Genomic DNA, 23,682 nt, shown 5'->3' on the forward strand with positions numbered 1-23,682 from the left:
GTAGCATTTACATAATTCTGCAATGTTGGTCATGGTATTCATGTACCTTTGTGATGATGTTGTATAAGTCTTCGACTTTGGTGGTGGAGGTAGTCATATAACCCTGCGATGCTAGTCTTTGTATTCACATGATTCTGTGATATTGTCATTTTAATCACATGACTCTGCAATGTTAGTGGTCGTCTAATTCTTATGTCTCTGTGACCATTCATGGTACCCACATAACTGATGGAGGTGACAGTATTTAAAAAAGTCTGTGACTGTGCAGTCGTTAGATTAATACACATTTCAGAGAAGTTTAAAGTTATGTAAGAATATATGACAGAGTCAGGCTCAAATTGAGGCTTTCTGAATAATTCAAAGGCAGTCTTTTCTGTACTACACCATGAGACCTCTTCCTGCTAAGTCTAAATTTAATGACATTGGTATAAAACATCTGTACTGTCAAACTCCCCAAGGGCTTTGGAACACAAATATTCTATCCCTTCCACTCTAGTGGTTTGTCTATATCTTTAGCTGTGGCCATATACACATACATTTTCACGTGTAAAACTGATAAAAAATTTAGCTACAAATTTAGATGTGTAAGTTGAAATTCTGAAAATTTATGTTAAATAATGCAGAAGAGGTCTTTCTGGTAAACCAAAATAAAGCACCTTTGGGGCTAATCTATAGTTTATTCATATAACCCACAATACATTTATTAAATAATGAAGTTTAATGTTGGCCAAAATGTTGGTATTATAGTGTTTTCTTTCTTTCTTTAAAATTCTTTCTTTAAAAGCTTTGTAAAGGACTAGAAATGTGTTGCTGGAATGTTGGGGTTTGGGTGGTGGTTACATGACAGGTACATGTTTAAACAATCATTGACTTACACATTTAAGATTTCTGGGGACTTCCCTGGCAGTCCAGTGGTTAAGACTTCTCCTTCCAATGCAGGGAGTGCGGGTTCAGTCCCTGGTTGGGGAGCTAAGATCCCACATGCCTCACGGCCAAAAAACCAAAACATAAAACAAATTCAATAAGGACTTTAAAGGGGCTTCCCTGGTGGCGCAGTGGTTGAGAGTCTGCCTGTCAGTGCAGGGGATGCGGGTTCGTGTCCCGGTCCAGGAGGATACCACATGCCGCGGAGTGACTGGGCCCGTGAGCCTGCGCGTCCGGAGCCTGTGCTCCGCAACGGGAGAGGCCACAACAGTGAGAGGCCCGCGTACCACAAAAAAAAAAAAAAAGGACTTTAAAAAAAAGGTCCACATCAAAAAAAATCTTGAAAAAAACAAATTTCTGCATTTTACAGCATGCTAGTTATACCATGACAAAAGTTTTCGAAAATGTATTTCTAAAGAAAGTGAAAATACTAATGGGTTTCAGAAAAGTTAAGCATAGTGTCAAATGTCAGCACTCAGGGTATTTGCTGATGGGTATGAGTTATTACTTTTATTATTTTTATAGAAACAGAACCAAGTGTCACCATGAATAAAAAGTTAAAATGTGGCTAAGAAATGTGTATGCCTCCCAAAATGGCCTTGTTGTAGTTAGGGATTGTCTCTTCATGTCAGTTCTCCGTGCTCATGATTTACGTTTTCTCCCCTTGCAGTACTTGGGGTGCATTGAAGTTCTTCGCTCAATGAGGTCACTTGACTTCAGTACGAGGACTCAAATTACCAGGTAAGCCCTCTTGAAAATGGACTCCTGTGATTTTACTTTGGAAAGGAATGCTTTCTGAGGTTAACAACTAGAAATTTCCAGAGGGGAAGTCTGCCCCTTGAGTGCAGGCGACTGGTGACAGGTAGTCAGGACCCACTGTTTCAAGTCTCTCTAGTGTTCATCCATGTTTGTGACATGTGTGTCTTAATACAAACCCCCTGAAGGACACTCTCCACTTCTAAGCTCTTTTTATAATTAAGCTGCAGACAAATGGAGTGTTTATGTTTGCTTCTTTAATAAATGAAACTCTAAGACCAGACTGATATTTTAAAATCTACTGAACTGTGTTATTTCTTTTTAAAAAGAAAATCAAGATGTCAGAGAGAATTTCCAACAGTATACATAGAGAATAAAATGCATAGAATTGGAAGTAGAAATCTTAAAGGGAGTAGTCATTTAGAAAGCTGACCAATTCTTTTAAGGTGTCAGTGGTTTTGAACAGGTTTATATATTCTCCAACATCAACTCGATTTTAAACTTCTTGAGGGTCAGTTCTGTTTTTGAACATTGTTTTTAAAAAATTCATAGCCTAGTAGAGCGTGTACCTTTAGAAAAATGCCAATTTCAAGTCATCTTGAAGAAGAGAACCAGAAAGCTAGGACTGGGTCTGTGAAATAGCTACATTTCTGAGGGTGATGAGCTTATATTGCTTTGGCAGTCCTGGAATTGTTTAATCTAAATAGTGATATCAGAAAATGCCTCATTTTTATTTCATTCAAATCTCTCTATTGGATATCTTTGGACTAGCAAGCCAAACACTAAAGATTGAGCTTTAGAAAGCAATTATTGGTAGTAATTAGCTACTCAGTAGTGTACATTGCCTCAATTCTATGCTTTAAGTACAACAATGAAACCTCTTCTTGCTCATTGAAGAAATTCTTGTTCAGAGGGTTGATGTTCCCCTTCTCTCTAAAGCAACTCAAGACACACGTATTGGGAGCACACCAACAGTAGTAATCTACACCAAGGGAATAATCCATCTCTACATATTTGTACAAAATGGTTCTTGGAAATTGCCAAGGCAAAAGAATGGTATTTTAAAGTGAGAGCATTTAAAAGAAAAGTTTGAATGTTTAATCAATCATTCATTCATCCCAGCCATGAATAATGCACGTGCCATGCAGGGTGGGTAGAGTGCTTGGCCACAGGCCTGGGGATACTGGAACCTGTGACACTGGTCACCTTCTTGTGGGCGGTGGCAGTTGTTTTTTTTAAAAAAAACTTAAAAAAATTGAAGTATATTTGATTTACAGTGTTGTGTATGGTGCGTTTTTTCTTTTTTTTAAAGAGAATTGTCAACCATTTCTACTGAATTCACTTTATAGATATTAGAACTTCTGAGATGATTTTATGTCAGTTTAATTCTTCTGATGTATTTATTGAGTGTTTACTGTGGCTGTGCACATGCAGCATGCTGGCCAACTTGGGCTGTACCGCTTTGCAAGACCTCCTGGTTTGGGGGGAGAAAGATGCACATGCAAATGACTGAGGGGACTGCGAGGGGCACAGAGCAAGTCCTGCTCCTCAGGACTGGAGGTGGGTGGGGACCAGTGAGCTCACCCAGTGTGCCCTTGGATGAAGGTCTCAGCACTATTTGAGACCACCTATAGTAGTGGTAGAAGAAAGCCGTGGAACAGATATCCAATCCCACTCCATTTAGATTTCAGCAAAGGTACAGCAATGTAATGGGCCAAGTGGAGTGCCATTCTTTGACTCAGAAAACTTGGTGTTGCATTCTGGTTATACCATAATTGCTTTGGGTTTGTTAGACTTTTAAGAAAAAATCAATTTATGTATCTTAATTGAAGTATAGTTGATTTACAATGTTGTATTAATTTCTGCTGTACAGCAAAGTGATTCAGTTATACATATATATATACATCCTTTTGGGTTTCTTAGATTTTTGAAAACTATGTTTGCTTTTCTTTATGATGCTTTCTATTGTTTGCCTCATTTTTATCATGTGACATGTTTCTTATTTTAGTTAATAGCCAGAGACCACTTGTAGGAAACAATTTGACAAGTCAGCGTCAGAAAGAAGCCTTTGCACCCAGGACAGGAATGCCCAATGATGTCCTGTAGACGTGGCATATTTTAAAGCCTACGTGGTAGCTGAGTGTTAAACACCCTATGATTAAACTCTACCACCGAGGTTTACTTTATATACTAAAGTCATTCGTGAAAGGTTGTAGGGAAATCTAATGTAATTGTTATATTAGGCCCTAGTAAAACCTGTTTCCAAAGCTTCTTGGCCATGCCTTTCATAAAAATACATACATACATATATATATATGTATATATATATCTATATATATATCTATATCTTTTATAAGAAAACAACCAATCCTTACTCATCTGTTCTATTATTTCAAGGTTTAGTTGTGTCTTTTAGAGGTTCTGACAGCCAAACCAGATGTCCTTTTGTTGGGGTCAGTTTAGTTTTATGCTGTTCCTGAGTCGGGGTTCAGGTTGATTGTGGGGCTTGCAATCACACCAGCATTGGATTACTGATCTCTAACTAATAGGTCACTTTAAAAACTACCCGGGAGCTGCCACTGATGGTGACTGTTTATGGCCTTGCCCTCCTAGCGCTCTGGGCAGAGGCTCTTGGTGACTCATTCACAGTAATCAGTGCCCGCCGTGTGGAGGAGATGGCCTGTATGTGGAGCCCAGCTCTGCTAATTTCTATCCCAATGGTTGTTGTGGCAAATAGAACACTTTCTATATCGGATGCCCACAGGACAGGCCCTGGCAAAAGGGCAGCCTTGCTTAAGTATTTGCTCCGTCCTGTTGCCTGAGCTTGTATTCAACACGTACTGGGACACAAGACCCCAGTGTCCGAAGAAGTGTGTTGGCAAGCATGGGGGCCTTTGAGGGCATATAGATCGTGGCCTCGACAGCCACTGCTTCCCCGGGTCAGCCTGCTGGTGGGGTACATGGAGGAGTTGAGAGACTGGGTATTTGTGAAAGTCTGCCCAGGGGACAGACGCACACCAGAAGAAGAAATAGCTCCTGTAGAAGAACTAGCTTCCCAACGTGCCCCTGGTCACACACCCGGCATGGCCTCGCAGAGGGCGAATCTCTTGAGCTCCTTCCCCGCAATGTGCCCTCTGTCCGGGAAGACTCCCTACTCCCTATGACAAGGCACTGTTAAGGCCATACAGGAATCCAGCTGCTGAAGATGGGTCACTCTAGAGCTTGTGGCAACTGCACTCTGCTTCCTGCCCCACCACCAGGAGCACGTCACAGTCCTTGAAACCCACAAGGGACTGTTCTCCCCGTGTAGATTTCACACCGTGCTGTGCAGCCCCTGAGGGCCTTGGGGGAGGGTCTCTTCTTGGTGTCACCCTGGGGAAGGTGGGGGTCCCAAGCAGAGAGGACCCAGCTCCCCAGTCAGAGGTCAGTCAGAGACCTCGGCTTTCTTCTGAGTTTAGCCACTGGGTCTCCACACGAGGTGACTGTGGCACAACGCTGATGGCCACTGCTCCGGCGACTGGCCACTCTGCCCATGGGGACCACAACCTGTGCCTCCCTGAGACGTCCTCTCCTGCGACTTCTCTCACCTTGCCTTGGGGGAGGGGTGGAACTGAGTTACTGTACTGCCCGTCTGAGCGAGATGTGCCTCATCAGATGGGGCCCACTCCGGGGAGATCGTGCTCTCGGTCTGACACTTGGAGAGCAGGCTGTTGGGCCACGCTGCAGGGCGACAGGAAGCTCCCATGTGCTGTGGTCATGGGAATAGCACGGCCTTACTTTCTTTCCCCCATCCCATCTGCTAATCTTTATTTGATTTATCGTGTTAAATTTTATCTATTATTGGAAATCACCTTAAGCGGTTTTTAGGGCATGGGAGGCTATAAATATATACGCAGTTAAACCCAGAGCACTCAGCAAGGTGGTCCTTCTCCAACAGCAAGTATGAACATCTGATGTGTATTTTTGGTTCTAAACGACTCCAGCTGACCTCCTGCACCGCTTGGACTCATCCGATAACTGCTGAGTTTGCTTCCCACTCAGGCCCATGTAGACATGTGCACTCAGTGTGTGCGTGGTTTTGCTACACTTCCTGGGTGAGCTCCTGTTAATAAAATGTTGTCCAGGGCCCAAGACAAACCTGCTTTTCCAAATTGTAGAGAGTAAACAGTTGGATCTAGTTAACGGTTTTCGTTTCCCTCATTTTAAAGTTGTCATATTTTCAATGACCCTGAAGATACTGGTTTGGCCCAGACCTTGGCCAGCACTGCCTGTGGATGTGACCACTCCCTGGCATTCCGCTTTGCATCCACCCTCTGAAGGGTTCTGCTTTGGAATTGGGGCTTTTCAAAAATTCCCCAGGAACATGCGTAAAATCCTTTTGGTTTGAAACCAAACTCAAAATTTGTAAAAGGAGAACACTCTTCTTTGGGGAAAATATTTCCTCCTGTTCTTATTCAACCTACTGATGGGGTCTCCAGAGACTTTTATCACGGATGCTAGCACATGTGTTGAAGTTCAGGGTCACCTGGCCACGACCTTCTCATGTTACCACAGCCCGAGGAGGCAGAGTGTAATGGACACAGAATCAGCCGTGAGCTGGTGAGTGGGACTGAACGCTGTGACATTGGGATCTTCTCTGTCTGATGTTTCATGCGGACACTTTGGTTAGAAGGTAGATGTGTGACCACGTGGAATTGATCTGACAGTGCTGGGCACTGTGATAGCTGCAGGGCTGTGAGTTTGAACAAAATAGCCAGCACTGCCTGGAGGCCGGGGGGAGAAGGGAGCCCAGAGACGAGGTGTTCAGAATCACGGATGCTCCTGCTACAGTGAGAATGGCGGCCTGGCTTGCAGGGGCGTTTCTCGCCAGTCGGGGGCATGGAGGGGTCCATCCTCAGCCTGAAGGAAGGCAAGTCAGACGGCCTCGGTGCAGCGTCTCCACTCTGTCCACCCTCCCTTCCCCGAGTCGACCTGGCAGGCTTGGTTAACACTCACTCCTCCAGTCCCTTCCGGCTCAGTGCTCTCAAAAAGAAGAGAAAAAGGCCAAGGTAAAACCTTTCACCACACAGTCCTTCAGCTCCATCCAGTCCCCGCGCGTCCTCATCCATGTGCAGCCATCCCAGCCGCAGTGCATTTCCCCTCGTGTACTTGAAGCCCCCCTCCGGCACCGTGCGCCCTTGTTGGACTTCCTGCAAGACAGGGGCCAACCAGGCTGCGGGCCAGGAGCCCTGGCCCCCTCCCCCCACACCGTATCCACTGCAACCCTTCACCATCTCGCTTCAAACATTTGTGTCGTGTGGCCATTTCATCACCAGTTCACGGGGATCGGAGCAGTGCACAGGGTGTGGTTTGGGCAAAGGCCATATTTACTAACAAGATGTTTGTCTTGTTTGTGGAGGCTTTCCCATCCTCAGGGCAGCATTCACCTGGGAGGAGCTGCGAGGGCAGAAGATGGATGCAGAGGACGAAAGGCAGGTAAGGCGTTGGACACCTCTGCCTCTGGGAGGACTGCACACAGTCCAGGGAATGACACGGGGTCTGGTGGCACTACCCTGAACAGTAGAAAGATGGAAACACCCAGGAAGGGTGATGGTGGTGGTGGGGCTCTGAACATCTTCTTTTCAGGTTTGGGGTGATCGTTCCCTCTTGGACTGTGGCATGGACTCCACATGCTGCACCAAACCGGCAGGACTTTGGTTCTGTGGCTTTCTCACTTTGCAGGCTGAGAGGAAGAATTTGGAAGGTCCCTTGTTTGTAAACCCAGCGTATCAGGGATGTTAAGATGTGTGCTTGACGCCTGGCAGGTGACATGGAAAACAAGGCTGACTTTTGCTTAGGTGCCTTGGTGCTCCACGGATCTGAACTCTCCAATTAGACTCCTCGGTCATGGTATTGGAGAATTCCTTTTTCACTACAAAATAAACACCTGTAATGTTGATTTAAGTTCAACATGCCAGGAAAAGGAGCAAATCTGTAAAAGTCTTCCCTGAGGCTGGTTGACTCTCAGGATTAGAAAGGAAAGCGGCAGGTGTTAACAGCCTGCACACCCGTCCCTGTGTACTCGACTAGCACAGGTTGGTTAACTTGTGATTTTAGCCCCACTGGCTTGTTCTAAATTTACTTTTTCTGAACACGTTTTTCAGACTGAGTCTCTCGAAGCCTTCCACCCCCAGGGGGGCGAGGCCTGGCAAGGGGGGGGAGTTAGTGTTTTCTCAGTTTAGAATTCTTTTTGAAAACACCAGCTTGCCTGCGTGCAAACGCATCCGGGCTTTGGATGAAGCAGGCTGTGTCCTTCCGCTTTACTTCTACATCGTTACTCAGGGCTTAACACCAACCAGAATAGTTTTGGGCCCCTGTGCCTCCTTCGTCATCATTTGCGTGCGAGAATGTGCTAGACAGGGGTGCACGGATCACAGGTGCCCAAGAAACCGCGACTGGGGAAAGAGGCCCAGAGTCACAAGGCAGTGGGACAGGCAGCAGGAAGCATGGGAAAAGTACCACAGAAACGTGGAAGAAGGTCCCTGGGGCCTGGACAAGTCTGGAAGGACTTCCTGGGGAAGGGGGCATTTAACCCCTGGTGAATTTCTCCCCTGACCACATGGCAGACCAGAAGGAAGCATAAAACTGAGGCAGTTGCTTCCACTTGGACCCCACAAGGGGTTCTGCCTGTCTGCCTCTGTGCAGTAATTCTAATGCCTGCCAAAGGGTGGGGCCTGAGTCGGATGCAGCGAAGGAACACAGGGCACAGTCTGCACCCATCTGAGGTCCTGCCCCGAGCCCGGCTGCCTTAGGACACCTGGGCCCTGGGACAAAGGGACACGGGTGTCTGCTTTCTGATAGGCCTCAATTTCATGTTCTGTCTCTTCATGCTAATACATGTTGAGGCATTCACCCGCTTTGTGAGGATTAAATGAGACATTACTTCTGGAAACACCTGGCAAAGGCTATGTACAGGAAAGGTCTCAAGGCCATTCCCTTGACCAGACCCACACGTACATGTATGTGCCTTAATCTGTCCCCTGAGCAGACCCTGAGACTTGGTGTGGGGAGCGTACTAGGGAGGGTGTGGTAGGGAGCAGAGGGTGGAAAAGCCTCCATCAGAGCAGCAGAGGCCAGACCCTGGCCCTGGAGGCAGCGTGGCCATGCTTATGTGGACGTCCCTGGAGCCCAGAGTAGGCTGGGGGCTGCGAGATGACAGCTCTGGCTGAAGGCTCGTGGCTCCAATCACTCAGCTCCTGGGCCTGTCTCTCTGAATTGGATTTTTCTCTTGGGACCTCCTCTCTGAGCAGCTGTCCCAGCCTGATCTTTGGACAGCAGTCTGCTGACCCACATAGCAGAGCTATATTTACATGGTTGGGGTTCCTCACCTAGCAGGTGAGTAAAGGGATCCTTGCATACTGGCCCAGAATTACCTCTCACCAGAGAGGTGCATTCCAGCTTCTCCTTACCTCTCAGCGATGGTTTCACGCCCATGGAACAGGGATGGAACCCACATAAGCAGGCTTGTTGAGAGTCTTAGAGATGAGACCTACACAACTCTGGGGCTGCACCTGGCACATAGTAGGTATTCAGCAAATCTGGATAGGGTTTTTACCATGGATTTAATTTTGCAGTTCACCCTTTCCAAATTTCTGTATATGATAATATCAACTGCAGATTGATATTACTCTAATTATCAATATCAGTCAGTTCCATTCAGGGTAGGTTTTCTAGCTGAAAAGAAACTTTGGTTTGAGGCAACAAACTGAAGTTAATGAAAAAGATAAAATATTTGGTAACGTGGCATTAATTTTCACTTGAGCCAATATTGTCTAGTATTTCATTCTACCTTCCTGCTTTGCCAGTTGCTGCTGCTGCTGATAATAATAATAGCACTAGTATTGAATACTTACTGTATTTGCTCTAAGCGTGTTATCCATTCATTCAACAAATTTTTATTGATCACGTACCATGTCTAGTCACTGTTTAGGTATTAGGAACAGAACACTAAATAAAAGCAAACCTTCCACAGCAGAGAGAGAAAATAAGCACACAGACATATACAAAAGAAGGGTGTTCAGGTGAACCACATGAACTTGTCGCTTATGTAGTTGAAAGTCATCAAATGTCAGCCATTTCAGGTCGTTTCGCCTAATAATTTCAGATAGTGGTGAAAGCGTGTGGGGTCTTCTCTCAGGATCCCTGGGAGGCGGGTTGTGTGCATTTTGGAGATGAGGAAGCTGAGGATCAGAAAGTTTACAAAAACTGTCTTAAGATCATAGAGCCAGCAAGTGGCAAACTCGAGACTGGAACCAGAGCAAGTTGTACTCTAGAATCAAGAGTCTCCTGTTGCTGCTTGATCAAGAGGGTTGCATCCTTCAGGAAGCCACACGTGCTGGCAAACCCCAGACACACTGGGCAGGGGGGGCACACTTGGAAGATGGAAATTTGAAGTTAATCATAAAACTCCTTTCCTGACCACAGTGACATGGTGGCCTTGAGCAGGGCACAAAGAAAATGAGGCACTTGCAGTCCAGTTGGGATGAATGGGGCAAATATACATAAGGAAAAGGGTCAGTTGGGGGCAAAGACTGTGCTACTCCCATTCCACTTGCTTTATTCATCCTGGGAATGTTTGTCCTGTGCTTCAGCAACACTTCATTGAATTTCACTAAATAATGGAAAGAAATATAATAAAAATGTCCTTAGAAACTTCTCATATGAAAAGTTTGTAGACAGGATGAGGCCCTTGCCACCTTAACTAGCTCAAAGTGAGTAGGGTGGGTTAGAATGGGGAGAGGGGGAGTGGGAAGGGGGTGACTGGGGGGTGAGAGGATAAATGAGATGAGGAAGGGTGGGCTGGGTGAGGGGCTGTGAAATGGGAAAGGCTGCGTAGGAGTGGGGTGAGACGGGGTGGGCTGGGTAAGGTGGAGGGGGCTGGGTGGGAAGGACGAGGTGCCATCTTTCTCTCCCAGAGGTTCCGGGTGAGTCGTATTCCTTTTCTCGCCTTGACCATTGGAATAAACCAGCCTGATTCTTGTCTTTTTCCCAAACTGGAAAATACAGACATTATTCTACTTCCTTGTTTCTCCTTTCATTTCAAACACTGGTTAACACTTTGTCAGGATGACCCCATCATCGTAATTTTCTGGCAAGCTGGTTATGGAGATCAGGTGCAAGTTATGTAGCTGTTTCTCCCAGTGAGGGCATAGTGCCCAAGGGCATGAAAACTTCCAACCATGGGACCTGTTCCTATGAACCTGGGTGGAGATATCTTTCTACTGGCTGGGTGTGTCAAGGTCAACTGGGCATGCATGGACAGGCAGCTCAGGGCTTGGCATGGGCTTGGACCTCCAGTTGACTGTACAGATGAGCCAGGATCTCACAGGATGTGTGGCTAGGAAGGGCAAGTGGCTAGGATAAGTTCATTGAAATGTTATCATTGAAATACAGAGAAACGGGTTAGATAGAGTGTCTAAGAGTTTAAGCTGAGCTAGTCGAGGACTTTGCAGAGCCTCATGTGCAAAGCCTCAAGATTTATTTGTTTGTTTGTTTATTTGGTTATTTATTTACTTCTTTAGCAGCTGGCTGTGTCTCCTGGTGAAACCTTTGGTTGGTAAAGACATGTCGCTCTTTACGTGAAGGCAGAGGAAACAGGAAACTTGTCAATTACCATGATGCCCTGCCATGTAGATTCTGCTGCACTGGGTTGGGGCGAGGCCTTGGGTGATCCCCAAGGTGGCCTGCTAATATCTCTGGATGACGGCAATAGGAACAGAAGATCTCTGTCTCTTCTCTACCATATTACACCACATGGAAAGGAATTCTCACCTAACCTGGGCTCCACTGTACTATGGATTTCTTGAAGAATCCAGCAGGCTGGGCATAGAGGGGCCACACAGATATGTCCTGACCTGGGACAGGGTCCCCAAAGATTTAACACACATACACATATCATCTCATTTTCTAGAGCAGTGGTTCTCAAACTTGGACATAATTCAAAATCACGTGGAGACCTTGTTACAACAGATGTCTGGGCCCCCAGAGTTTTTGATCAGTAGGACTAGGGTGGGAGCTGAGAATTTCCATTTCTGTCAAGTTTTCAGGGGGTGCTGATGCTGCCAGATCAGGTACCACACTTTGAGAAGCAATGTTCCAGAGTTCTATTTTTAACTTCTGAACCATTTGCAACTACCATCTATGAAGCCACAGCTTTGAAAATAGGTCCATTTATCATTTTTTCAAGTGATCCCACTCATCCAAAAATTTAAAAAATGGAGAGCATCCATGGCTTGGTGGCTTAGAATGGTTTAAATAGAATCCATAAGATGAATACGTGGCATTCATTCCATACTCTCCTTAAGGACCATCTGGTATGGTGTATATTTATAATACTCATTCCAGAAGCACATTTGTATAAGAATGTACCCCTCTGATTGCTCCTTTTCTGACTCTTTCTCTGAGTTCACTTACCCCAAGTATATCATTCCATAAGGAACCCTTTGCCCTTGCCAAGGGCAGCTAGTGTTGCCGGTTTTGGAGTCAGATTATCCGGGCTTCTACTAGGCTGAACAACATTCCAGCTGTGTGATCTTGTGCAAATAACTTAAGTTCTCTGTGTCTCACTTTCCCCATCTTTAAAATGGGCATCATAATGGTACCTTCTTCATTGGGTTGAGAAGAAATTGTGTTAATATCTGAAAAGCACTTAACATGCTGTCTAGTACATGGAAGGGCTCAAGGCATGTTAACTAATACTAATATTTTCATTTTTATTATATCCTCTCCTTGTTGGTAATCTCATTGCTTTAAATACCACTTCTAGGTATATAAGCCACAAATCTGTATCTGTACCTCTGGATCTTCTCTTAAGTCCAGCCCTGTATTTTTAGCAGCTGACTGGACCTGTGTCTTCTTGGAGATGCTCGGTCAGTTGCCAAGTGCTAAGCAACCTATCTCTGCCTCTCTGTTCTGTTTACATCCCTCCATTCTCACCTCTATTACCATAGTTAGGTCCAGCTCACGTCTCCTTGAATGCTTGTCATAACTACAACCCACACATTCTCCTGAAGTAGAAACCAGGGAGTCAGTCTTATATCATCTCTCCTCCCTGTTCAATTACCAATGCTGTTGATTCTCCCTTGGAAGCCTCCTGAATAATTTCTCTCCTTTCTTCTAGTCTCTCTCTCCTTCAATTCTCTTTCTACTTGCTAATCCTGAATGTGCCTGAAACATATTACTTCCTGTTAAGTTTCATTGTTTTATCCACTACCTGCAGAATACAATGAAAACAATTTTAACTTGTTATTCAATGTTCTGTTTGACCTGCCCCAGCATAACTTTCCAAATATATTTCTTATAACTCCCCATTATGCTTCCTTTGCACAACCACACCGACCTACACACTGCCCCATTCTCCTGGTCCACTGTCACACCTCAAGGGCAAAGATTCAGCCCCAAGAAGTATTTGCTTTTGCCCTGAGCTATAAGACCACTTTGTTTGAATTGCTCTGCAGGCTTTTACCTTCTTGCACATTGTATTAGACTTTTAAAGACACAGGCCATATTTCATCTACTCTAAAATACCATCTCCTATACAAAACACTTCATTTTTTTATAACCACTAAAAAAAAAAAAGAAAGCACTGCCTATTAAAATATGACACAATGCTTTCACATCACTTAGATTCCATTTACATATATTGAAAAAGCTATTTTGGAATTTTGCAGACACAGATTTATATCATTATAATACTTCTATGTTTGTTAGAAGGAAAATATAAGTAATATGAAAAAGGTATTCCTAAAAATTTCTTCTATTTCAGAGTCTGAATATAGTGAATCTTCTTTTTTCTTTGACTTAGAACCTTGCTATCTATGTTTTTTTTAAGCTTTATTGTCCTTTAGACTATTTCAAGAGCATGAGAAATCAATAAAATTGGAATCAGAAAAAGAATAGAAAAGATATTTGAACCTGAAAAGTGTTTTTTAAAAAGCACTAAAATTGATAAACTACTACTTAGACTGGTCAAGGAAAGAGAGAGAAAATTCAGATTACAAGTAACAGCAAGGACACATTACTACAGATACTACAGACACTGCTAGAATAAGAAGGGAATATTATCAACAATTTTATATCAACAAATTGAATAACTTAGATAAAATAGACAAATTCCCTTAAAGGTACAACTACCAAAGTGGCTTAAAGAAAAAATAGGTAAACATAATAGGTCTGTATCTATTAAAGAAATTAAATTCATGGTAAAAACAATAATCAGGGAACTTCCCTGGTAAGCCAGTGGTTAAGACTCCGAGCTTCCAGTGCAAGTGGCATGGGTTTGATCCCTGGTCGAGGAACTAAAATCCCACGTGCCATGCGACACGGCCAAAAAATAAAAATAAATCAATTAATTAAAAAACAAAACCAAACAACAAACAAACCTTCCCACAGTTTGCTAAACTCACTTATTAGTTCTAATAGCTTTGATGTAGAGTCTTCAGGAGTTTCTATATAGATGATATGTCATCTACAAATAAAGGCAGTTTTATTTCTTCCTATCTAATTTGTATGGCTTTTACTTTTCTTTGTTTCTTGTCTTACTGCACAGACTAAGACCTCTAGTACAATGTTAAATGAGTTGTGAAAGTAGACATTCCTGCCTTGTTCCTGATATTAGAGGGAAAGTATTTAGTTTTCCACCATTAACTGTAATATGGGCTATAGGGTTCTTGTGGATGTCTTGTTATTAGATTAAGGAAGTTTCCTTCTATTGGTAGTGTGCTGAGAGTTTTTGTCATGAATGTGTGTTGAATTTTATCAAAGGCTTTTCTGCATCTATTGAGATTTTCATATATTTTTTCTTTCTTAGTCTGCTGATATGGGTAATTACATTGATTGATTTTTTTAATGTTGAACCAACCTCTCAAGCCATGGATAACCCCTCCAGTGTATGATGTATTATTATCTTTTGGATATATTGCTAGATTCAGTTTGCTACTATGTTGTCAGTGTTTTGTATGTAAGTTCACAAGTTGTTTTGTTTTTGTTTTTGTTTTATAATGCCTTTGTCTGATTTTGGTATCAGGGTAATGTTGGCCTCAAAAAATGAACTGGGAATTGTTCCCTCTTATTTTCTGGAAGAGACTGTGAAAAATTGGTGTTATTTCTTCTTTAAATGTTTGGTAGAATTCACCAATGGAACCATGTGCCCCTAGAGTTTTCTCTGTGAAAGGTTTGTTTGTTAGTTGTTTTTTTTTTTTGGTAGTGTCACGCCCATTTCTGTGAGAAATGTTATTGGAATTTTGATAGGGATTGCACTGAATCTGTATATTGCTGTATATGGTATGGATATTTTAACAGTATTAATTCTGTCAATCCATGAGCATGGAATATCTTTCCATTTATTTGTGCCTTCTTCAGTTTCTTTCATCAGTATCTTACAGTTTTCAGTGTATAGATCTTTCACATTCTTGGTTAAATTTATTCATAGGTGTTTTATTCTTTTTGATGCAACTGTAAATGGGATTGTTTTCTTAATTTCTTTTTGATAGTTCATTGTTAGTGTATAGAAACACAAATGATTTTTGTGTATTGATTTTGTTTCCTACAACTTTACTGAATTTTATTAGTTCTAACAGGTTTTTTTGGTGGAGTCTTTAGGGTTTTCTATACATAATATGTCATTTGCAAATAGAGACGGTTTTACTTCTTCCTTTCCAGTTTGGATGCCTTTCATATATTTTTCTTGCTTAATTGCTCCAGTTAGAACTTCCAGTACTATGTGGTATACAAGTGGCAAGAATGGGCATCCTTGTCTTGTTCCTGATCTTGGAGTAGCTTTCAGGCTTTCAGCATTGAGTATGATGTTGGCTGTGGGTTTGTTACATATGTCCTTTATTATATTGAGGTATGTTTCCTCTATACACAGTTTGTTGAGAGTTTTTATCATGATTGGATATTGAATTTTGTCAAATGCTTTTTCTGCATCTACTGATATTATCGTTATAATTTTTACCATTCCTTTTGTTAATGTGATGTATCACATTTATTGATTTGCAAATGTTGAACCATCCTTACCTCTCTGGAATAAATCCCACTGGATCATGGGGTATGCTTTAATGGTTGTTGAATTTAGTTTGCTAATATTTTATTGAGGATTTTTGCATCTATGTTGATCAGGGATATTGGCCTGTACTTTTGTAGAATTCACCAGTGAAGCCATCTGGTCCTGGGGTTTTCTATGTTGGGAAGTTTTTGATTACTGATTCTATCTTACTAATGGTCTGTTCAACAAAATCTTTATACATGCAATAATATAGATAAATCTCAAAAGCACCGTGCTGAGTGAAAGAAGCCAGACACAAAAGGCTGCATGCTATATGATTCCATTTATATGACATTCTGGAAAAGGTAAAGCTAGATCAGATCTCCTCTAAAGGAGATCAGATCACTAGATCACCAGTGGCCAAGATCTGGAGGTCGGGGGAGAGGATTGACCACAAAAAGGGCATGCGGAAACCTTTCAGGGATAATGGAAATATTCTATCTTTTGATTTTGTGGTGGTTACATGACTGTACATGCTTTTCAAAACTCATAGAACTGAACATCTAAAAGAGTGAATTTTACCTTATATAAAATATCTCAAGAAACCCGTCTTTCCACTATTGTCTCTGAAAAATTTTTTTCAAACTAATGATACTCATTCTGCAAATTGTGATGTGTATATGCAGGAAATGGTAACTACATAATGACTGCTGCCTGGCCCACAGAGGTTTCAGAAATGTTAAAATATGAAAAAATGTGCCTCTTAGAATCAATTCATTGTGCTTCCTTCTCTTCCCTCGGAAAGAGAACCCTCTAAACTTCTAAGACCTTTGATAGCATCATCAGAGATGGGCTTTTCCTTACACTTCACAGACTTTGATTAATAATTATTGGGTCAGTTAATGCATTTTACATGAGAGAAGCTTCTTAGACCTGAACTAGAAGGTGGAGAATTTTGTGCCTTGGGAAACATAGGGAACGCACAGACAATAATCAGGCATAAAATTTTCATGAAATAACTCTATTCTGTAGATCAATATGTATTCTTTTTTTTTTCTGGGTATAAAAATGACACCAAGAAATTAATGTGTGCATATTGGTAGAAAATTGGACCGTATAGAAGCAGTGTAACCTCCTACCCACAAACCCAGCACCACATTCCAACTTTCAGATGCACTCTTTTCACATTTTAACATCTCTGATATCTGGATGCATCTATATTTAGTCGTATCTTAACCTCTTCCTGCCCAGTGGGCTACAGTTGTATGTTTGCTGTTATTGCTGAGCACCTGACAATCTGATTGTTGTTCATGTCAGCTCAAGTAGACAACTTTGACCCTCAATGGTCAGTCCACCAACCATTTAAGGGACCATGAGTCTTCAGAGTTGGTCAAAATCCTTCCCCCAAGCCCTTTTGGAAAGGCCAAGGGTTAACTCTTGTATAATAGGCTCCAGTGGCTTCGAAGAAAATACCGAAATAGTCATGGAGTGATCTTTTAAAAACTGCTGTCCCACCTACATTCTTGATGGCTCAGAGGATGACTTTACATAGAAATGCACAGATACCAACAACTGAATCAGATGTGATTCAGAAGTGTTGAAACCACAATGCAAAGAGGTTGGAGGAATATTTTAGTCTATTTATTTCACTTACCTATTCCTTTTTACCTATACAGAAGAGTGATATATATATATATATATATATAATATATATATTATATATATATATCTATAAATCTATGCATTAACAAGTCTAAAAAAGTGCTCTGAAAGTATAAAAGAAAAGTTTTAAGTGATGAAGTGTTGTGTCAAATTTTTTTCTTTAGTTGTGGGACATACAATATGCATTTTTTTCTTTATTTCTGAGACATAAAATATGAACCATTTTGTAGTCAATTGCATCTTCAATTTGACTAAATGTAGCATTTCCTTCATGTTTTCTATGCATTTAAAAATATTTTATGTGACTTTAAACTAACAGAAAAGGTGTAAGAATAGGACACAGGATTCTTGCAAATCTCTATTTTTTTTTCCTGAACCATTTCAGAACAAGTTGGAGATGTTGTGCTTCTTAGACCTTAACTATGTAAGAGTGTCTTTCCTAAGGACAATGACATTTTCTTACATAGCCAGAGCACAATGATCAAATCTGGAACTATAACACTGATAGAACACTATTATCGAATCTACACCCCATCTCCGCATTTCATCAGTTCTCCCAGTAATGTCCTCCATAGCTGTTTTTGTCCAGTCCAGGATTCCATCCAGGCTCGCACATGGCATTTAGTTGCTGTGTCTCTTTGGAGTCCTTTAATCTGGAACAGTTCCCCAGCCTTTCTTTGTCTTTCTTGACATTGACATTTATTAAGAGTCCATGTCAGTTATTTTGTAGAATTTCCGTCACTTTTAATTTTCCTGTTGTTTTCCCATGATTCATTTCAGGTTATGTATTTATGGCAGTAAACAATAGAAATTGTCATGTCCTCAGTGCATGACATTAGGAGGTACATGGTGTCACTTTGTCTCCATATTGATGACGTCAACTTTGATGAGTTAAGATGGGGTATTTTTCATACACATTGTTCATATAATAGTGTTCAGACTGTATATAAAAGTTTATGTTCATCTTTCCTCCTTTAGAATCATAAACATTTCTCATCATTAAAAGCTTTCAATATTTATTGTTTATTATTTAAAAAGAATAAAGTCTAAAATGTCTGAATGCAGTGGGGACTGAGCCAAGTTATCTTGAAAGTTGGGTTTGAGTTTCCTTGATGAGCTCTCAGGGAGGTATTCTCACGGCCCACAAAGGCGACAGGCTGTCCCTAGAAGAGACCTAGGCCCTGGGCCAGCACATAGTAGGTGCTCAATCAATGTTTTTTGAAATCTTAAAGTTTCATGAATCTAGGGAAATGACTAAAAATAAAGCACCAGAAAAAGCAAATTGCTAATAGTGGCAGCCCAGAAGATGTGATTAATATGACAAACTCTGAGTGGAAAAAATGATATTAAATTTCTCCTTCCTTTTGGCCCCCTGGGCCTTTTCTATGAAAATTAGTGCAGCTATATCTGCTGAGCAAAATGGAAGGCACTTGTTTTAGAAGACCTGGCTTCCTTTGTTGGAATATAATATTGTGGGATAGTGTCCTTTCTCTTCATATTTTAATTTTCTACTTATAACCTGGAAAAATGAAGACTTGTTGGATAATTTCCAGATTAGCAACTTATAACTCCTTTGGAAGTAAAGCCTTTAAGCACTGGGGATTAAATTCAATTAGGTAATCTGTAATTTAGCTTAATGTACTTTAATACCTAAAGTATCAGAGAGAGAGAGAGACATATTGTTGAATGGTGAGTCTGATCCTGCCTCCTCTGGGGGACATGGTTTGTGGCTGGTGTTCTTTTAAAAGAATGAACTCCTTCTCTTCCTTCTGCTTGCTGGTACCTGGCCTGGCTGGTATCCTTGCTCTGCGGCATCCGCCTCAGGGCCCAGGGTCTCTGCGGCATCCGCCTCAGGGCCCAGGGTCTCTGCAGCGCCCCCTTTGGTGGAACTTGTAACTCTGCCTGTCACCTGGGATGGGAGCACCTGTGCCAGCAGTCTCCCCTTGCAGGGCTGGGGTCACTGGCTCCCAGCTGCATCATGCAGTGTCTTCCACACTGTGTGAGGTCCTGGTCACTCCTTGTTATGCTCTCTTCTATTTTAACAAAACAATCCTCACTTCCTCAGGTCCTGAGTTTAGCAGGACCAGCCTCACATAGGTGGCTGCTGGACCCCTTGTCCACCTCCACTCTGTCCAGAACCCAGGGCCCCTCCTTCTGGGGAGGGAAGCCGGTGGCAGATCCTGAGGTTCTGGTTTTCAGACCCTTCGAGGAGCATCTGAAGTACCAGCAAATGCTCCCTGCTGCCTGTGACCCTCAGAGGCCCAGCCTGTCCTCACCCCTGTTCCCCCTTGACCTGTTGAGACCTGCAGGACAGGCAGGTGACGGTGAAGGTGGGGTCAGGCCCTCCCTGCAGCCTGCACACCGGGCGCTCCCTGAATGTGCACTGGGAGAGTGGGTGTAGCCACTTCAGCGATTTTCACACCAAGCCTCCCTTCCTTGGACATCTTTCTCTCATGTAAAGAGCACACCCATGGGCTCCTCCTGGGAAAACACACACACACGCGCGCGCGCGCACACACACACACACACCCCTGGTACTGCTGGTGACCTGGAGAGTGGGAGTCCCGGCACTGCGGTCCCATATGGGAAACAAAAAATAGTCTCTACGTCAGGGTTTCTCGGCCTCGACATCATTGACATTTGGGGCCAGATCATGCTTTGCTGTGGGGACTGTTCTGTGCATTTCAGGATGTTTAGAAGCCCCTCTGAGCTCTACTTACTAGATACCCCCTTCCCCAACATTGCAATGGCTCAAACCATCTTCAGACCTTGCCCAGTGTCCCCTGGATTAAAACTGCTGCTTTACACTAACCTCCGCACCTTAAAACTAAATTTGAGTTCATCATAAAAGTCATACATACACGCCCACCAGAGAAATTTTAGAAAACAAAGAAAAGTACACAAAAAAGGAAGGGAAAGTTTTCCCTTAATCTTTCACAATTTTGCAATCACACTTTATGCAAAGTTTTGTGCCTTCATTTTTTTCTTAAATGTAATATTAAGTAATCAGGTTCATATTATTAATTTAATTTTATGTTATGTGCATATATTATCTCCAGGTCACTCCCTCCAGTCTATTCACTGGGTCTTAATGGAAATTAACTCAGCCCTTCACATCTGGTGGGAGCCAAGTCTGAGTACAGACCTCACTTGGGGGTGGATGGGTTCTACCTTGCAGTCTCCACCCGGCTCCTTGAATCCAGGACACAAGCAAGTAACGATGTCCCTGTTCTTGGGGAATTGAGAATCATCTCATGCCCAGTTATTAGCTGGTAACATTTTGTATGTTTGACAAAATTCTTGTTTTCATCTGAATACAACTTTCTCATCCATCCGTATTCAACATTAGTGCGTGTAGTAGAGTAGACCCTGATCCTCTGAAATGTATGTGCCTAAATAGATGTTATTCATTATTTCTTATCTGTGGTTTGTTTACATCTGAGGCAGCACTTTCTGACATGTGGCCAGACGCCCACAAAGCCTTTTAATAGCTGCAGAGCACAGGATGTGCTGAAGGATGTCCCACGAGAAGCATGTTATCATTTAGGTTTGAAAGGGCCTTAGCTCAATTATTTATAGACTCAGGCAGGAATTCTGTCATTCTGGGCATAAAAATGTATTAAAAAATGATGATGCACTTGACAGGAAATACTGAAGGTTTAATTATACCCAGAATGAAGGACAAGATTAAAATCCATGAATCTCACTCAGTCACCTATGACCCGGTGGGAGACACACTACACTTTTATGCCAGGCTGCTGCCAGGGTGCTCGTGGTTGTACACACGCCCCTTGGTGTCTGGCTCTGACAGCAATGATTGCTGTTATTTTTATTTTGGCTAAACATCAAATTTACCATTTTAACCATTTAACCATTTTTAACTGTGCAGCCTAGTGGCGTTAAGTACATTCACATTGTTGTACAGCCGTCACCATCAGCCATCTCTAGGACTTTTTCATCTTCCCAAACTAGAATTCTGTCCCCATTAGATAATCACTTCCCATTCTTTGCTCCCCTCAGCCCCTGGCAACCTCCATTCTACTTTATGTCTCTGTGAATTTGACCCTCTAGGGACCTCCTATAGGAGGAATCATACGGTATTTATCTTTCTATAACTGGCTGATTTCAGTTAGCAGAATGTCCTCAAAGTTCATCCATGTGGCATGTGTCAATTTCCTCCTTTTTTTAAGGCCAAATAATATTCCACTGTATGTATACTCCACATTTGGTTTATCCATTCATCTGGTCAATGGACACGGGTTGCTACCACCTTTTGGCTATTGTGAATAGTGCTGCTATGAACATGAGTGTACATATACCTAAGTCCCTGCTTTTTTGGAGATATATAGTATATAGACAGATAGATAGATAGATAGATATATTCCCAGAAGTGGCATTGCTGGATCATATGGTCAATCTGTGTTTAATTTTTTGAGGGACCTTCATACCGGTTCCCACAGCAGCAGCAGCATTTTACGTTCCTGCCAGCAATGCACACGTGTTCCAGTTTCTCCACATCCTTGCCAACACTTACTATTTTAGGCTTCGTTTAAAATTTTATTTTAATAATAGTCATCCTGATAGGTATGACATGGCATCTCACTGTGGCTTCAACAGGAATGATCATTTATACTTGTAGAGTGTTTTGCTTTTTTATTTCAAATTCCTTTCACATGTGAGTTTACATTTGATCCCCTCCTAGGTGATGGGTGTTCGTTGTGACTCTAACGCCAGGTGCCCCAGTCTGAATTCGTCCAATTTCTTCCAGCATCCAGGGCTTATGCTATAAACTAGATCCACTCCCCACAGCCACCTCCCAGCTGTGTGACCTTGGACAGGCCACTTAACCTCTCTGGTCTTAGGTTTTTCACCTGTAAAATGGGAATCATAATGATTCCTCCCATATTAAAATATTAATATGCTCAAAATCATAGAACAGGGCCAGACGCTTAGCAAACTCTCCAGAAGTGTTAGTTGGGGCTATTATTATTACTTTTACAATCTTCCTACCTTGGCAATAACATCACCCTGTCACCAGCCTCAGAGTCAGTGTCTTCAAATTGTGTGTGCTCTTCTTGAAAATGCTTCTCGGGTTCCCACCTTCCTTCCGTCCCACCTCAGCTCTTCCCAGCATTCTTTACCACAGAGACTCACTTTCGCATTAGACCCCTAAGTATTTGCCCAGAAACACTTCTTCCTCCAGTTTCTCCTTAAATAAGATCATATTCCCGTCCCAAAACTATTTTCACCCCCTTTTCTCTAGCTTCAGAAGCTACATTGGGTCCTAATGACAGAGCAGAATACATTCCAATCATGCTGGTTGGTTTTCCTGTTTGACTTCTCATTCTTGTTTTGTGTTTAACAATGAATTTGTTGAGGTATAACATACCTCCAGTACAGTGGACAAATATTCAGTGTAAAACTCACTGGAATTTTACACGTGCACACGCTGAATAGCTGACACCCAGATCAAGACTTAGAACATTACCAGACCCCAGAATGCCTTCTGTGCCTTCCCAAGCTGGTAAAACCCCACCCTGTTCTTGAACTTCTCATAAATGGGGGGATATAGGCTGTCCTTGTGCCTGCCTTTTTCCTTTCCCTCATCATATTCTCTTTGACCTTAATTCCTGCTGTTGTCTGTTCTTTTCTACTGATGAGTGGTACCCAGGGAGTGTGATACCCCACAGCTGCTATGCATATTCTTGTGCGTGTCTTCCAGGGAACGTGTGCATCTTTCCTCTGGGATATGTACTTTAGTGTGCAGTGGTGGTCAAAGTGTAGGCTATGTTTCTTATTTTATTAAAAAAATTTTTTGTGACTATAAATGTTCCCCTTGATTCATTGAGGTCTGACTTACATAAAGAAAACCCACCCATTTTAAGTGTACAGTTTGATTAATGTTGGCAGTTGTATAGTCATTTAATTACCACCACAAAGAAGACTCAGAACATTTTTATCTCCCCTTCCAAATTCCCTTATGCTTTTTGTAGTCAATAGCCATCCCCAAGTCTGCCCCAGGCAACCATAGTACTTTCTGGTCCTATAATTTTACCTTTTCTCTAAGTTCACATAAATAGATTCATACCAAATGAGGTCTTCTGTGTCTGCCTTCTTTCATTCAGCACAATGCTTTGAGGACCCCCATCTTGTTGTGTGCCATCGCTGGTAGGGATGCAAAAGGGCACAGCACTTTGGAAAACAGTTGGACAGTTTTTTAAATAAGTTCATACAAAGTTACCATACAACCCAGCAAAACGTATGTCCACAGTAGGTCAATGTTCATAGCATTATAATTCATAATAGACCCAAGCTAG

The 23,682-nt window shown here is 42.4% G+C and overlaps 1 protein-coding gene across 1 annotated transcript in view; it reads left to right on the forward strand.

The window, feature by feature from the left end:
• Positions 1–23,682, forward strand: part of SHC3 (SHC adaptor protein 3) — a 151,559-nt gene that overhangs the window by 41,979 nt on the left and 85,898 nt on the right. The window contains exon 2 of the mRNA XM_082629213.1: positions 1,595–1,665. Within this exon, the coding sequence (XP_082485339.1) occupies positions 1,595–1,665 (71 nt within the window). The remainder of the gene's footprint in view (positions 1–1,594; positions 1,666–23,682) is intronic.

This window comes from Mesoplodon mirus (assembly GCF_964341445.2).
Source record: "Mesoplodon mirus genome assembly, chromosome: 1".
NCBI lineage: Eukaryota > Metazoa > Chordata > Mammalia > Artiodactyla > Ziphiidae > Mesoplodon > Mesoplodon mirus.